The sequence below is a fragment of the Oryctolagus cuniculus genome, chromosome 10, assembly GCF_964237555.1.
Source record: "Oryctolagus cuniculus chromosome 10, mOryCun1.1, whole genome shotgun sequence".
Classification (NCBI taxonomy): Eukaryota; Metazoa; Chordata; class Mammalia; order Lagomorpha; family Leporidae; genus Oryctolagus; species Oryctolagus cuniculus.
In genome coordinates, this window is record NC_091441.1 from 97,770,830 (window position 1) to 97,787,494 (window position 16,665).

The window sequence follows — 16,665 nt, forward strand, 5'->3', positions numbered from 1 at the left end:
TGAGATGGGGGCATAGGAGGGGGCTTTGCGGGCGCATAGGCAAGGTGAGGGGTAGAGCTGGCCCCTGTGGTTGCAGGGAGAGACTGGAGAAGGGAGAGGGGAAACAGCAGCTGGGGAAGGGAGAGAGGAGACAGATGGATCTGTTTGGCCTGGGGGAGGGGATTGGAGAATCCTGTATCACCCTAGAGGCGATGACGGAGGAAGTGGAGGGAATTTGGGAGGGAGCTTCCCGGAGAGTCTGGGAGGTTGAGGAGGGGGTTGTTAGAGGGGAGTTGAGTGGTTTGGGCAGTGCAGAAGATGGGGGTTGGTAACCAGGGGGCTCATTAGCTGGATCAAATGCATCTAGATCCAAGGGAGATGAATTGGCTTTGGATTGAGGTGGGTCTAGGAGGAAAAGAGGGAGAACAGAGAAGGAGTTCCTAGGAGGAACAGTCAGTTACAATGGGTAACTGTAGAAAGCCTGTAGGTGTGGGGGGAGAAACTGGTCCCACATGATTGGAAATGGGGGACCAGAGGAATGGTGATGGACACGCAGCAGTGAAATTGGGCGTCCCGTCGCTCACTGTGGGTTTGGCCAAAGCCAGAGCCAGTGGGCAGAGTGCGCGTGGCAGTGATGTTAGGTGTCCCCTTATTCAGTGGTGGGGTGCGACCGAAGCCAGAGCCTTAAGGTGGAGGATCCTGGTCCTGGACTTGGACAGGCTAGAGAAGAGGCAAAAGCTTAGGACAGAGGCAGCCCTCAGCTTCCCAAGCGCGGTCAAACACCCAAGAAAAGGGAGATGACTCTAAGGTACCCCCTCAGGTGGTCAGGGCCTGGTTTTCACCTGGGCAAGTTCCAACTTACCAGAGAGTCGCCCTGGCCACAGGCTGTCAGTCGTCCACCAGTCTATTCCCAGTCCCACGCATCCAGTCTTTGTCAGGTGATAGGAAAGAGCAGGTAGGGGTGGGCAGGGGCTCAGCTGGGGGTCCCCCTTGGATGTGCTGGTTACCACGGGGAGCCTGATGCTCAATGGTTCCACAGAAAAGTGAAGTTCAGGCCGGCGCCGCGGCTCAGTTGGCTAATCCTCTACCTGCGGCACTGGCACCCCGGGTTCTAGTCCCGGTTGGGGCGCCAGATTCTGTCCCGGTGGCCCCTCTTCCAGGCCAGCTCTCTGCTGTGGCCCGGGAAGGCAGTGGAGGATGGCCCAAGTGCTTGGGCCCTGCACCCCATGGGAGACCGGGAGAAGCACCTGGCTCCTGGCTTCGGATTGGCACAGCACGCTGGCCTTAGTAGCCATTTGGGGGGTGAACCAACGAAAAAAAGGAAGACCTTTCTCTCTCTCTCTCTCTCTCACTGTTTAACTCTGCCTGTCCAAAAAAAAAAAAAAAAAAAAAAAGTGAAGTTCAGAGGGAGGAAGTGGGTTAAAACACAAAAGAGCCATTCCTCAGATGGGCCACCAAATGTTAGGTCCAGAATATCTCGGGGTTCCGGTCTTTCGTAGCCCGAGAAAGGGGAGCCGAGACGGAAAAAGGAGATGTACACCGACTTCAACAGAGGCAGATTGCTTTACTGGAAGCAAAGAGGTTGGCGGCAGTGTGTTCTTGCGTAGAGACTGTGCGTAGGGTGCATTTGGGACTCAGGTTTTATCCAGTTAGTAGGGAATGTGCCATGTGGGGAGGCGTAGGAGGCGGCTGGGGAAGAGTGGGTGTCTCCCTGAAGCCTCAGGGGCCTTCCCCCTTCCCTGTTTCACAAGATGCTCTGTGTGGCTGATCTGCTTTGCTATTTGCATTGCCAGGAGACTGGAGGGTTGTTTGGCACCTAGGATCTCCACAGAGGGAGGGTGTGGGGCGGGGAGGGGGAAGGAGGGGAAAGGGGCCACATGTCCTTCAGATAAGCTTGTAAAAAATAATGAGTAGGATCAGTTAATTGGAAGACCTGTGACAGCTGAAGAACAGTGTCCTGGGGTTGTTGAAAAGGTGAACCATGGGGCAGGAAGCGCCTAATCGGCACCTGGACCTCCCGGGAAAGCAGCCCGTGCAGTGGCACAACTCTGAGTGATGGTGCGGCCAGCGCCTCGCTGTGCAGTGAGAGGCCCAACCACGTGTGGCTGTTCACATTTAAATAAAATTAGGGGGGCTGGCATTGTGGCGCAGTGGGTAAACACCCTGGCCTGAAGTGTCAGTATCCCAAATGGGAGCCAGTTCAAGTCCCGGCTGCTCCACTTCTGATCCAGCTCTCTGCTAAGGCCTAGGAAAGCAGTAGAAGATGGCCCAAGTCCTTGGGCCTCTGTACCTGCATGGGAGACCCAGAAGAGGCTCCTGGCTCCTGGCTCCTGGCTTTGGATTGGCGCAGCTCCGGCAGTTGCGGCCAATCGGGGAGTGAACCAGCGGATGGGAGACCTCTCTCTCTCTCTCTCTCTCTCTGCCTCTCCTTCTCTGTGTAACTCTGACTTTCAAATAAATAAATAAATCTTTAAAAAATAAAAAAAATAAGTTTGAACATCTGCACTAGGCACATTTCAGGTGTTCCTCACCCCACAGAGCTAATGGCTACCGTACCAGACAGCACAGACAGGGAAAATGTCCATCTTCACAGAAAGTTCTGCTGAGATGCACGGCTTAAATGAAAGCTGGCCCTGGGTTTCTGAAGAGGGAAGCTGGAAAGGCTTGTTTGGGGTAAGACTTGAGATAGGTAGTGTCATCTTGGCCAATGATAAAACCGCCCAGAAGTGCTATGTGAGTAGGTGTGGGGTTACATTGGAGGGAGCCCTGTTTGTTCCACAGCCCTTGGAGAAGGCATTCTGGTCGAGGGGCTTGCTGAGCAGAAACTGAGGTGCTGTGAGCTTCATTTTTTCCCTAACCCGCAGGGTCATCAGCTGCCCATCAGCGTGGACAGCCCAGGCTCCTCCCTAGCTAAAGCAGCCTCCTGTCCCTCACCTGCGGCTGCACTGTCCTGATCCCGGGAGTCGGCCAGTGCTGGCATTCTCTCTAGTTGCTTGCTGAAGAGGAAAGTGAGGTATCCCTGGCCCAGCTGACCCTGGTCCAGGCTGGCAGAGCAGGTTCACCCAGTCTGCTCTGAGGTGGGAGGTGAAGCCCGCTCGTCCCCAGGTGCCTAGGGAGAACAAAGACAGTGGCTGGGGCTGGGAACTGAGACTTCTGGCTTTGTCATGTATCAGGTCAGTTTCTTGAGTGGCACATAATGTAGCCACTGTCATTCCAAAACAAGGTGCATAGACCCCGCAGGCTAACCTCCCCCACCTTCTGTCCGGGGAAGAAGGGGAGGCGGTAAGGCCCGAAGGTCAGGGCTGCTATTGGCCGAAGGACACCAGGAGGCTCGCCAGAGCAGAGCGCATCTTTACTGTGGACGGACAGCCGCGCGTGCCCCTCCTGGCCAGCCCTTAGGAGTTGATGATCTCAATGTGGAACTGCAGGTGGGTGGCGGTGACCACGCAGTGACCGCGGAGAAGAGCGCACGTCTGGCAGTTGTGGCACTGCCAGTGGCACTGGATGACGTAGATGGCATTGAGCACCTGGCGGTATCGCCAGTGGACGCGCCACATGCGGACCAGAGACTGCAGCTTGATCACCGCCCTCTCTCGCTGAGCGTAGACCAGCAGGGCCTCGCGCCGCTTCCTCTCCAGCAGCTTGAGCAGCGTCAGCCGCCACCAGCACTGGATGATCCAGGCCCTGAGGGCCATGTGCAGCAGCGTGCGGCGCACCAGGGTGCCGCGCCACCACGCCTGGATCCATATGGCTGCGATTTCTTTTCTTTTCAAATCTTTCTAGGCGGAGAGAATAGAGACCACTCAGGGGGACGTCCTGCCACCAATGTCCAGGATCTTCCTGGGAGCCTGGATTCTCTGTCCCTTTTTAAACACTTTTAATTATTTGAGAGAGAGAGAGACAGACCTTGCATCTACTGATTCACTCTCCAAATGGCCACAACCAGGATCCAAGAACTCAACCTGCATCTCCCATGTAGGTGCAGGGACCCAGCTACTTGAGCCGTACCTGCTGCCTCCCCGGACTCTGAACATTCTGCTGTCGGACTCAGAGCCCCCGCCTTCTCCCTTCTCTGCCCCATGCATTTTTGGATGACCCCGCTTCTGTGCAGTCACCTTCTGTGTCATGGTCAGACCCGGGTGCAGCGCAGCCAGGCCGAGAAAGGCCGGGGAAATGAGCTCACACTGAGTGGACTCCCGAGGAGTTCAGGCTTTGGAGCCATCAGAGGCAAAGCCCACACTCTTGTGATGTGGATGAAAACGTCCTGGATTTCTCTTAACAACAAGGAATTCTACCCACCATTTTCTTTTTCTTTTCCATAAGACGCCATTGAGTTATTTCTTCAGTATCTTCAACCTCAATTATCATGAAGTGGCCATCGACCTGTGGTCAGAACAAGATGGGAAATAGAGGCTGAATGAGGCTGCGGCTTCTCGGTCTGCACCAAGGCCCTCGCTGCTTAGCCTCCTTGTGTCACCGAGACTGTGGGCCCCAGGCTGAGGCTCACCCATCCCTAGCCCGCCTAGTAGATCTGGCCATTTTCTCTTACACAAAATCGAACCCCCATTGCCTGTTTCTAGATGGTTCATTGGCCCTGATTTCTGTACTTCCACAGGCGTGGCGTGAGCAGTGTGGGTGAGAGGAGAGGTATGAGCTCACAATGCATTGTGACATAGGGCCTGGCAGTCTTCCACTAGCGGAGTCTGCCTCACTGCGACCGCGTCTGCCTGCCTTGCCTCCCACCTGTCAGAGCTGTGCCAGAGCTCCGGGCGGAGGGGCAGGGTACCGGGATGGCACTCGTACCGGGCTCTCCTGCTATCATGGGCTGTCCTTTGCTGTCAGTCCTGCAGCCGACTTCTGGGCCAGAAGTCTCCGCTCGCTGTGCAGCGTCTTCTCAACGTGGCCCTCCCTGTGAGCTCTCGATTGAAGCGTCAGGATCTCCTCATGCTTTAGGAAACTGGCAGATGATAGGAATCTAGAAAGCTGTAAAATAAACAATCTAATGATACAGAAAACAAAAATGTGTAGGGGAACATTCATGGAAGAGGTGTTTTGGGAGCAGGCTTTTGGCCTAGTAGTTAAGGTGCTGGTGAGGATGCTCGCGTCCCCTGTCAGGTGCCTGTGGTTTATACTGGCTTTCCTCCCAATCCCAGCTTCCTGCTCATGCAGACGCTGGGAGGTGGCAGGTGTTGGCTCAAGTAGTTGGGTCCTTGCCACCTACCTGGGAAACTTGGAGTGAGATTTTTGCTCTCAACTTCAATGGCATTTGCGAATTGAACCAGAAGATGGGAGCTCTTTGTCTCTCTGTGTCTTTCCTGAAACGTTTTTCGAAAGGTAGTCTGTTTGACTAGTATTGAAGAGAAATGTGTCATGGGCTTGGGCGATCAAGAAGAGCTAAGTGGAATGACGAAGGTAAAATAAGCACAGGCAGATTTATACAAATATATTTATATTATAAGTTTATAAATATAAACCATATTTATTATGGTAATGCTTTGAAAATGTTAAATCGCCAAGATTAACTGGAGAAAATTGAGAAGAAGCACCACAGATGAGACATCAAGATGAGGAAGGTTCACACACAGACGTTGAAATCCTGACCAGTTCTGATATCTTCAGTGTGGCCTAAACCTTCAAAGATACTCTACGAGGTAAACGTTGCCATCATGCCTCTGCGGGGCCCGTGCTGGCTTCCTGCCCTGGGATTTGTCTGTGCGCAGCTCCGGGGGAGGAGATTGTCTTGCGGATGCTGCGCTTTCCCTTCTGACAAGGAGCACTGTCCTTTGTCACAGAGACAGCGGCCGCTGTGCCATTTCACTCCCCTATTGTTTCTTTACTCCATACTTTACAATGACTTTCTTTAGAGTGGCCTGGTAGTATAACTATCACCTCAGTGTGCAGCAGTCTCTTTGGGAGTAGTAATGTCAAAGCTTTCAATAGAAAAGTTTGCCTCCTAGCTAGCCCTGTTCTCACGCCCTTATGGTGCCATTAATTAATCTTTATACATTGCAGCCCATCCACACACATGAATCATTGCTTTATTCCATTATCTCTTAAATCATAGGAGAAAACAGTTAAGGCAACAAAAGTGTGTAGGCTTTCTTTGATGTTTACCTTGGCAGTCACTGTTTCCAGGACTGTTTATGTCTTCACGTGGACGCAGGTCACTCTCTACATAGCTTTCATTTCCACAGGAAACGCCCCTTTAGTCTTGCAGGGCAAGTTTCCTTATAGTGAGCACTCTGAATGGTTGAGTGTCTTAATTTTAAAATGTTTATTTGAGAGGCAGAGAGAGAGAGAGAGAGAGAGAGAGAGAGGGAGGGAGGGAGGGAGGGAGAAGGGAGGAAGTAGGAAGGGAAGAGAAAGAAGGGGAGGGGAGTGCTCCCACCCACCGGTTCACTCTGCCAGTGTCCGCAATAGCCAGGGTTGGGTCTGGCTGGAACCAGAATCTGGGAACTCAATCTAGGTTTCCCTCATGGGTGGCAGGGACCCATCACCAGCTACCTCCGAATGTGTGCTTTAGCAGGAAACTGGAATTGGGGGCAGAACCAGGACCCAAACCCAGCTACTCCCATATGGGACGTGGATATCTTCCGTAACCCAGGAGTCAGGAACTCATTGCAGGTCTGCCGTGTTGGTGGTGGCAGGAACCCAGTTACTGGAAGCGTCACTGCTGCCTCTCAGGGTCTGTACTGGCTGAAAGTTGGAGTCGGGAGCCAAAGTTTGAGCCACGAACCAGAACTGTTAATCGAACCCAAGCACTCCAGTATGGGATGCAGGTGTCAGCCGCTGTGGAAAATGTCCCGTTTTTGCCTTTATTTTTGAACCTATTTGTAATTTCAACTTGTATATTGTCTGGTGAAATATTGTTCATATACTTTTGTTTGTCTTTAGATATGGTTTTCTTTAGCTCTTTGAAGATATTAAAAGTGAAAGGGAAGGAATTTGAGTTAAACAGGTTGGATGAACAGTCATGCTGCCAAGAAGCAAGTTCGGGAGGGAAGCAGGACATGGGGAGTGAGCAGCGCGGTTGGTGCTGCATCATGTTTGGATACTGATGCTAAGAGAAAACGTCCCGTGGAGCCTGGAGTCAGAGGAGGTGTCAGGGATAGAGATACAGACTTGGTGGGATCAGTGTATAGCAGTTACTTAGACTGTGGGACAGGAGGTGACAAAGAGGAGGTTTCAGAGTTTTTCTTTCTTTCTTTTTTTTTTTTAAATTTTATTTGAAGGGCAGCATGACAGGGAGAGAAGAAAAGAGGGAGAGAGAGCTATTTGCTGGGTCACTGCTCAAATGACCATAATAGCCAGGGCTGGTCCAGGATGAAGCCAGGAGCTTCTTCCAGGTCTCCCACAAGGGTACAGGGGCCCAAGCACTTGGGCCATCTTCCTCTGCTTTCCTAGGAGCATTAGAAGGAAGCTGGATCAGAAATGGGGCAGCCAGGATTCAAAGCAGGTTTTCAATATGCGATGCCCACGTTGCAAGCGGCAGTTAGCCTGCTGCCCTGCAGTGCCAGCCCTGAGGTGTTAGGTGTGAGACCGGGTAAGTCAAGCATTAGCAGCTGATCAATGGAGAAGCCACCCATAAGGTTAAGCAAGAGCAGCCAGTGAGGTAGTACTGCTAGGAGAGTATGGTGTCCTTAATGGCACAGAAGAGTATTTAAATGTGGAGAGAGTGGTTCCTGTAGCACAGAGGATGGCAAATTAGAAGACAGGAAACTGACCATGAGAACTAATTTTTTTTTAAGATTATTTATTTGAGAGGTAGAGTTATAGAGATAGACCGATAGAGATCTTCCATCCACTGGTTCACTCCCCAAATGGCTGCAATGGCCAGTGCTGGGCCAGTCTGAAGCCAGGAGCTAAAAGCTTCTTCCGGGTCTCCCAGCTGGTGCAGGGAGTGCTTGGGCCATCTTGTGGTGTTTTCCCAGGCCATAGTAGACAGCTGGACAGAAGAGGAGCAGCCAGGACACAACTGGCACCTATATGGATGCCAGCGCCACAGGTGGAGGCTTAACCTACTACGCCACAGTGCTAGCCCTGATTTTTGTTTTTAAAATTTACTTGGGGGATTTGGGGGTGGGAGACAAAATAATTTTTTTTTTTTGACAGGCAGAGTGGACAGTGAGAGAGAGAGACAAAGAGAAAGGTCTTCCTTTGCTGTTGGTTCACCCTCCAATGGCCGCCACGGCTGGAGCGCCGCAGCTGGCGCACCGCGCTGATCCGATGGCAGGAGCCAGGCGCTTATCCTGGTCTCCCATGGGGTGCAGGGCCCAAGCACTCGGGCCATCCTCCACTGCACTCCCAGGCCACAGCAGAGAGCTGGCCTGGAAGAGGGGCAACAGGGACAGAATCTGATGCCCCAACCGGGACTAGAACCTGGTGTGCCGGTGCTGCAAGGCAGAAGATTAGCCTAGTGAGCCGCGGCGCCGGCACAAAATAAATTTGAGAGGCCAGCAGGGACCTAAAGACTTGGGCTGTCCTCTACTGATTTCCAAGGCGCACTAGCAGGGAGCTGGGTCAGAAGTAGAGCAGCTGGGACTTGAACTGGCACCCACATAGGATGCTGGCACTGCAGGTGACCACCTAACATGCTAAGCTACAATGCTGGTTCCCACATACGGACTTTTTAATGATGGAGGATACTTCACCTGCACAAAATCTTCAGGAACGTGAGGCCCAGTGTCACACAATTCCAAGTTCAGGTGACAAGAATGGTGTCAGGGCTGGGGAATGGGACACCTGTGTCGGCACACACAAGGGCAACCACAGGCCTTCATTTGTGATGGGCCACAGAGTCGCTGACATATGGCCCTGTTACTCTACGCAGGGCCACAGGAACTGAGAAAGTGGGGCAGGTGCTTGCCCTTGTCTTTGCCCAAGCAGCGCAGCAGCAAGGCCTGAACCTGTGGGGTCCCCATGGTTGTGGGACTCACTGAGACTCCTGCAAGCTGGTCAGACATTTATTGGGAGAGCGGAGCCCGCGCTCCATGCTGTGGCCTTTCAGACTGATACGATTTCAATGTGGAATTCGGGCTGCTTGGGAGGGACTCTGTATTGAACCTGCAAGAAGTCACTGCTCTGGAGGGGAGGTGTGTCCTTCTGGGGCTGGAACACGCAGACAGCGTCGCAGATCTGGCAGTAGCACTGCCGGCAGCGACACATGCGAATCCACGACTGCACCTTGACGGCCGCCTGCTCCTGTACTATGTAGAGCCTCAACAGCTTCAGCCGCCGCTGCTGGTACTTCCGCTGAAGGACCGTCCTCCACCAGCACTGGATCGTCCAGGCCCTGAGGGCGGCCACCAGCAGAGTCCTTCGCACCAGGAGGCCGCGCCACCAGGCCTGGATACAGCCCGCCGCCAGGACCATCTTTTGTTGGCGCTGTTTTGCAAGAAGCATCTAACCAAGCGAAGCAGAGGGATCCCCGTGAATTTGTCACCGTCAAACGCAGGAGGCTCCCTTAGCCCTCGGCCTGTCCCCCAGGGATTCTGAGGACCCAGGAACGCTGGGCGGTTTTAGCCTCTGCTTCTGCTCATCCCCTGAGCCATGGTCTCTTGTGGGTATGTTGGGGCTGCTCTTGTCCCCCAAACCCCACAGGTTCATGGAGCAGGGGAACTCTGTGACCCTGAAGGCCTGCCTCAGCTGCTCTGTGCTGCCTCCTGCAGCTCCTGCGCTGGCCTCTGGGGTCTTAGTGCCGACCCCCCACTCCCACCAAGGCACAGGACACAGACTTCTGTCTACTTCCACTCAGTCGTTCCACATCCTTGTGGGCCCAGGCCGACCCTTGTCCCCCTTCCCAGAACCCACCGTGCTGCTCCACACCCACCGTGGGGCGTGTGCACCTCCTGCCCACCCCCATCCTGTCTCCACACTAAGCACCCACCGTTCACCCGGCATAGGGAGGGGACCAGGGGACAAGAGAGCGAGGCTGAACCAAGCCCCGTGGGACCAGCGATGGAGCCTCCGCTTGCAGGGGGTCCGAGGGCCGGTGTTTGTGCTTCATTCCCGCTCGGGCCCCACCTACCTTCCGCTGCCGCTCTCTATCTCTGTTATCTCTGACTCGGCCAGGTTGCTGCAATCAGAGTGTGAGGTGGGGAGCAGGGGTGAGGAGCGCCTCTGTGCAAGGTCCCCACAGCCCCGCTCCCCACTCTTTCCTGGGGTCCCATGGTGGCGTCTTCTGCTTCTTCTGCCAAGGAGCATGCGTGCGCGTGCGCGCACGTGCACACACACACACCCAGCCCCAGGGGAGTGCCCGTGACTGAGTCTTACACAACATTCATTGCCCATGGTTGGAGGGAGTGGTTCCGGTGTTCACACCACCTCTGCTTACTGCTCCCCCAGCCCTGGCAGGGCCGGAAGGGTGTGGAGGAGACGGCCACGATGTCACAAGGGCAGCTATGACCAGGGACCCGGTTGTCTTCCCCAGGTCAAAGCTGTTGGGTGAAGGGGAGACCCCTGCCCGTTTCCCTCCTGCCGGAGGGGGACCAGAGTCCTCCGAGGGATCGCTGCCCGTGGCTGTCTGTCCTTTCCCGAGCGTGACCTCCGGCACGGCCCACTCACAGGCCCGCACCGTGGGCAGGCGCTGGGCAGAGCGGCTCCTGCCTGGCCACTGCTGGCAGCTGGATTGGGCTGCCCCCCACACTCCCGGGCTTTCTGCCATGGCACCCATCTCTGCAGATGGCCGAGTCCTGCTGTTATCAGGGAGCCCATGGGGCCAAGAAGGGTCCTGCTGGAGACACGGGGGCCAGTCTGCCCCCTCCCCCTGCCCTCCTCGTGGCTGCTGGGTGGTTTAGTTCACAGCCTCTGTTCCTTAAAACCAACCTTGCGTCCTGTGTCTGAAACTTCACGGCCCGAGGCACTTTCCCATCTAGGTTGCTGAGTCTGCGAGGGGCCCTGCCCCTGAGGACTGCTCTGGGGGCAGCCGTGGCTGAGTCTCCCAGGGGAGCAGCGCTGCAGGCTGCTTCCCAGACCACGGTCTCCGCCGTGGCGGGAACTGTGCCTCTCAGGGCACTGTCTGTCCACTTCCTGCCACCCAAGGAGAGGGCGCAGCTTCCTGCCCTTCCCTACACAAGTTGAAATTGCTTGGGATCTGGGACCAGCACATCCGTGTGGTGCCATGGTGATGCTTAGTGGGAGAATCCTGAGAGCCTAGGAAAGCTGTTGCTTCTCTGGGCACAATGACAGGTGTCACACAGGAGGCCAGGGGCCACTGTTCAGCAGATAAGAGCTGGATACAGAGCAAGGAAAAGCTACAAGGCTCTGTATCTGGCCTCAAAACATCTGAGCCAACGTTGTGGCTTAGTGGGTGAAGCCATGGCCTGCGATGCAGTTGTTTGTGTCCCCACTGCTCTACTGTCAGTCCAGTTCCCTGCTGCTAACGGCCTGGGAGAGCAGTGGAAGATGGCCCAAGTGTTCAGGCCCCTGCCACTCAGGTGAGAGACCTGGATGAATCTCCCGGCTCCTGTCTTCAGCCTGGCCCAGCCCTGGCTGTTGTGGCCATCTGGGAAGTGAACCAGCATTTGGAGGATTGATTTTCTCTCTTTCCCTCTCTGTAATTCTGACTTTAACTAACTAAATAAATCTTTAAAAAAGAAAGACCATCTGCTCCCCTTCTGTCTCCCCTGTCTCATGCAAGTTCTTTGGCAGCTTGATTCCCCATGCCGTCAGTGATGGGGATTCTGGGAATGTCATTGTTTTTTTTTTTTTTTTTGAAAGAAGTGCTTTGACAAACCCTGACACGTGACTGCCACGTGTGCTGTAGTTTGAGAAGTTCTCCCTTTCTTCTTTAGGTCTAACATCCTCAATAGGATTTTTCCATGGGGAGATTTCTCTCTGCAGGAGCGGTGTGGAGAGGTTTTCTTGGAAGTGAAGGCTGTGACATGAAGCTTCGGGGTAAGTGGAGTCATGGGTAAGAGAAGGACCCAACCCGTTCATCTCTTTTTTTTTATCGCAGTCATTTCATGAGTGGCTACTGGGTGCCCATGGGTCCCTCCTGAAGACTGGAACTAGGCAAATTAGAGAACTCCAAATCTGGCTAGTAAGTGACCCATCTCTGGTTCAGATCACGCTCACAACATTGTGATGATGAGCTGATCTGTCCGTTAAGCCATGCACTTTCCCTTTTTACTACACTGCACACCATTACAAGAATGATCTAGTCTTCTGTGTGCACGAAATTAAAGACAACCACATATTTATAGTCTAGAATTCTGAGGCCTACCTTCTATGAAGCTTTTCATTTAAAAAACCAGTGTTTTCTTTTTTTTCATAAAGATGTATTTATTTATTTGAAGGAGTTAGAGGAGAGGCAGAGAGAGAGACAGGTCTTCCATCTGCTGTCACTCCCCAATTGGCCGCCACTATCGAAGCTGCGTCGATCTGAAGCCAGGAGCCAGGAGTTTCTTCTGGGTCTCTCACGTGGGTACAGGGCCCCAAGGACTTAGACCATCTTCTACTGCTTTCCCAGGCCATAGCAGAGAGCTGGATTGGAAGTGGAGCAAGCAGCCAGGACTCAAACCGGCGCCCATATGGGATGCCGGCGCTTCAGGCCAGGGCGTTCACCTGTTGCACCACAGCGCTGGTCCCAACCAATGGTTTCAAACCCCTTCCTGAAATGTCACATAACATTTTTTTTTTAAGATTTATTTTTTATTTATTTGAAAAAGAGAGGTAGAGACCGAGAGAGAGGGCTTCCATCTGCTGGTTCACTCCCCAATTGGCCGCAATGGCCGGAGCTGACCCGATCCGAAGCCAGGAACCAGGAGCTTCTTCCATGTGTCCCACATGGGTACAGGGGCCCAAGCACTTGGGTTGTCTGCTACTGCTTTTCTAGGCCATGGCAGAGAGTTGGATCGGAAGAGGAGCAGCCGGGACCAGAACCGGTACCCATATGGGATGCCAGTGCTTCAGGCCAGGGCTTTAACCCTCTGTACCACAGTGCCAGCCACTTTTTTTTTTTAAGATTTATTTTATTTATTTGAAATACATAATTAGAGTCTTCCATCCACTGGTTCACTCACCAATTGGCTGCAATGGCCAGAGCTGAGCTGATCCGAAGCCAGGAGCTTCTTCCAGGTCTCCCATGCAGATGCAGGGGCTCAAGGACTTGGGCCACCTTCAACTGCCTTCCCAGGCCACAGCAGAGAGCTGGATTGGAAGTAGAGCAGCTGGGACTCGAACTGGCACCCATATGGCATGCTGGCACTGCAGGCTGGAGCTTTAACCTGCTGTGCCACAGCGCTGGCCCCTCACATAACATTGTTTAAGTGTTGATTAGTTTGTTGAGCTGTCATCATCCCTTTTCTTTGTTTTAAAGAGTAACTTATTTATTTGAAAGAGTTTCAGAGAGAGGGAGAGACAAATGGCCATAATGGCCAGTGCTGGGCCAGGACCAGTTCAGGAATCTGGAATTCTATCCAGCTCTCCCACATGGGTACAGGGGCCCTTGGACTTGGACCATCTTCTGCTGCTTCCCAGGGGCATTAGCAGGGAGCTGGTTTGGAAATGGAGTAGCTGGGACTTGAACCAGTGCCCATATGGAATGCCAGCATCCCAGGTGGTGGCTTAGTCCACTATACTATAACACCGGCCTCTGTCCTCACTGTTTGTTATCTGTACCAGCAAACTGACTTGAGTAAAAATGACTGTTCATAGACTCACAAAATTTGAGTTCCATAGTAGAGATAGACTAGCTCCAGGCACTGATTTTTCAGCTCAGAGGATTCTCAGGAGTTCATCTCTGTTTCCCGTAGCTCCACTGTGCTTCTCTTTGTTGGCCCCATGCTCAGAAAGCTTAGCTGCACCCACAGGCCCAAAGGAATCCTTAATACCCTCCCTGCCTCCCTCCTTCCCTCCTTTCCTCCCTCCGTCTGTTCTCCCCCCTCCCCCCTCTCCCCTCTCCCCTCTTCCCTCTCCCCTCTCCCCTCTCCCCTCTCCCCTCTCCATTCCATGGCCCCATTCTCATCAAGCTGTCTCGCCGCTGTCTGCACAGTCCTCACAGTTAGCAAAGACCTGGAAGAAACTCCTGTGTCCTGGCTTCAGTCTGGCCCAGCTCTGGCTGTTGCAGCCATCTGGGGAGTGAACCAGTGGATGGAAGACCTCTCTCTCTGCCTCTGCTTCCCCCTCTTTCTAACTCTGCCTTTCAAATAAAAGAATGATATCAAAGGGTTTGAATAGATACTTTGCCAAAGAAGATACACAAATGACAGACAAGCACAGAACATGCTCAACATCATTAATCAAATTAAAACCACTATGAACTGGCACTTTGTACCCACCAGAATGATTATACTTTTAAATGGAAAAATGTAAGTGTTGACAAGCACTCACGTGCGATGTGGCAAGAGCATAAAATGGTGCAGCTGCTAAGTATTCATGGTGGCGTAGTCCCATGAGCAAAAAGCTGCAAGCATTCCAAATGCCAATCCGTGGATGAATGGGCAAAGGGTGAGACTTGTACATCCATTCAGTGAAGTGTCATTGTGATACAAAGTTTATGAAATACCTGGAACATGGATAAAAACAAAGTGATTATGTTCAGTGAAAGACTAAGCAGAAAATATAATATGCTATTTATGTGAAATAAGAATACATAAATCCATGGAGACAGCACATAGAGTGGGAGTTCCTAGTGGCTTGAGTAGGGGAGGAATCTGAATGATTGCTAAAAGGGCATGAGATCTACTTCTAGGGTGATAGCAGTGTTTTCCAACTTGATACAGGAGGTGGCTACTTAACAGTGTGAATGTGTTTAACCCCACTGAATTGCTAATCTTAGTTTAATCATTAACCTTATGTGGTTCATCTAAAGCTGGTTCATCTTACATTATGTGAGATTTGCTTTGGCCATACGCATATGGACACAAGTGTGTACACACAGGTTTTGTGCTCTGGTGTGTGTCAGGTCACTGGGGTGCCTCCATAGGAGGAGACAAAGGCCAGGCTCAGGAAAACGAAGCTTAATCAACTCCAGGTCCTAGAGATAGATCCACTGCCTGCCATGCAGGTCTCCGTCTGGACACGGAAGACAGGAACAGGGGAGAGTTGAGGCCGTGGTCTTTGTAGGAGTTTCCATGGCGGAGGCCAGGCAGGGCAGGGTGAAGAGGTTGGAACTGCCAGGTCTGATGAATCCTGCCAGGCCCCAAGCTATAGAGGCGGCCCCTAGTTGCCTGGCACCTGACCTGGGCTGATTTAGGCAGAGGAATAAGGCCCCTGGGTGTTAGGGCCGGAATAGCTCAGGGTTCTGGTCTTTCGTACCCCCAGAAAGGAGAGACAGAAAAAGGAGCTGGAGAGCGACCTCAACAGAGACAGGTTGCTTTACTGGAAGCACAGAGGTTGGCACCACCTGTTCTTAGGAAGAGATTGTGTGCTGGGTGCACTTGGGACTCAGGATTTATCCCCTTGGTAGGGAATTTGCCACTGGGGGGTGGTGGTGGAGGAGCTGAGGAAAAGTGGGTGTCACGGTGAAGCCTCGGGAGACTTCCCCCTTAGCCGTTTCACAAGATGCTCTGTGCAGCTGATTATTTGCATTGCACGGCGACAGGAGGGGTCTGCTTGGCACCTAGGAGGGAGGGGGTGGGGCGGGGAGGGGGAAGGAGGAAGAGCGGGAGGAGGGGAAAGGTGCCACAGGTCCTGTATTCCAGCCCCTAGAGGCGAAAAGGGAAAGCGGCTTAGATTTCATCTGGCTACTTCCTGCTGAACAGGGGCAGTATGGCTGCTGGGGTTTGCCTCTAGAGCCTGGAATCCTCCTCAGGTTGTGAGGGAAGGGGCTGGTATCCTTGACTGAGGAGGTGGAGTAGCATCATGTCTTAACCTGGTCTCGAGGCGGCTTTGATACATTTCTGTAAGAAATTTTGGAACAGATTAAGTAGGTGTTGTCCGAATAGCAGGGCCATAAGGATGACCATGACGGGCCTGAGAAGAGGAGCTAACCACGCCCACTGTCGCGGTGGAGCAGTCCACCCATGTTTTGTTGGTTTCCAGCCTGAGCCCGCCCCAGTGGTCCATTTTGTCTAGGGAGTCCGTGACCGCTGCAGACTGGTCAGCGTAGCAACAGCACTCTTTCCCTGTTCTGTCGGGAGATCTAGGGCTCTCCTGCAGGACCGTGGGTGCCAGGGAGTTTACCGCCTAGTGGAGGCTTTCCCAATCAGTGTCTATATGTTGGGCAATTGGTTTAAGGAATGCTGAGAAAAAAAAAAAAATTTAACAGTGGTCCAAGCAGTAGGAATGACTGCCACTAATTTATTTTTTTCCAAAGATTCATTTATCCATTAGCAAGTCAGTTACACAGAGAGAAGAGAGGCAGAGAGAGAGAGAGAGAGGTCCTACATCCGATGGCTCACTCCCCAATTGTCCACAACGGCTGGAGCTGCACTGATCCAAAGCCAGGAGCCTCCTCCAGGTCTCCCACACGGGTGCAGGGGCTCAAGGACTTGGGCCATCCTCCACTTCTCGCCGAGGCCATAGCAGAGAGCTGGATCCGAAGTGGAGCAGCCGGGCCCTGAACTGGTATCCATGTGGGATGCCGTCACTTCAGGCCAGGGCATCAACCTGCTGTGCCACAGCACCAGCCCTCTTTTTTTTTTTTTTTAAAGATTTATTTATTTATTTGAAAGTTAGAGTTAGAAAAGGAGAGGCAGAGAACGAGAGAGGTCTTCCATCCGCTGGTTCGCTCCCCCAAATGGC

The 16,665-nt window shown here is 53.0% G+C and overlaps 2 protein-coding genes across 6 annotated transcripts; both read right to left on the minus strand.

The window, feature by feature from the left end:
- Positions 1–3,310: 3,310 nt before the first annotated feature.
- LOC100344065 (IQ domain-containing protein F2) lies at positions 3,311–4,651 on the minus strand. 5 transcript variants are annotated; one of them, XM_008260736.4, is made up of 3 exons: positions 4,529–4,651; positions 4,279–4,362; positions 3,311–3,754 (listed from the first exon to the last, which is right to left on the minus strand). In XM_008260736.4, the coding sequence occupies exons 2-3, from the start codon at positions 4,307–4,309 to the stop codon at positions 3,375–3,377; spliced, it is 411 nt and encodes a 136-aa protein (XP_008258958.1). In that variant the 5' UTR covers positions 4,310–4,362; positions 4,529–4,651; the 3' UTR covers positions 3,311–3,374. The 5 variants fall into 5 exon arrangements, with proteins under 5 accessions (XP_008258958.1, XP_002713273.1, XP_008258959.1 ...); XM_002713227.4 differs by having other exon boundaries at positions 3,311–3,758; XM_008260737.4 differs by having other exon boundaries at positions 4,550–4,650.
- A 4,277-nt stretch (positions 4,652–8,928) lies between these two features.
- On the minus strand, positions 8,929–10,370 carry IQCF3 (IQ motif containing F3). The gene is made up of 3 exons (XM_008260733.3): positions 10,252–10,370; positions 10,007–10,054; positions 8,929–9,381 (listed from the first exon to the last, which is right to left on the minus strand). Exons 1-3 carry the CDS (start codon positions 10,267–10,269, stop codon positions 8,983–8,985), a joined length of 465 nt encoding a protein of 154 aa, XP_008258955.1. The 5' UTR covers positions 10,270–10,370; the 3' UTR covers positions 8,929–8,982.
- Positions 10,371–16,665: the final 6,295 nt, after the last annotated feature.

Bases quoted from the DNA above. Each gene is read 5' to 3' on its own strand.
- LOC100344065 (XM_002713227.4), bottom strand. The intron at 3,759-4,278 runs GTGGGTAGAATT...CTCTCCGCCTAG, and splicing joins TGGAAAAGAAAAAGAAAATG to AAAGATTTGAAAAGAAAAGA.
- IQCF3 (XM_008260733.3), bottom strand. The intron at 9,382-10,006 runs GTAGGTGGGGCC...TCGCTTGGTTAG, and splicing joins ATAGAGAGCGGCAGCGGAAG to ATGCTTCTTGCAAAACAGCG.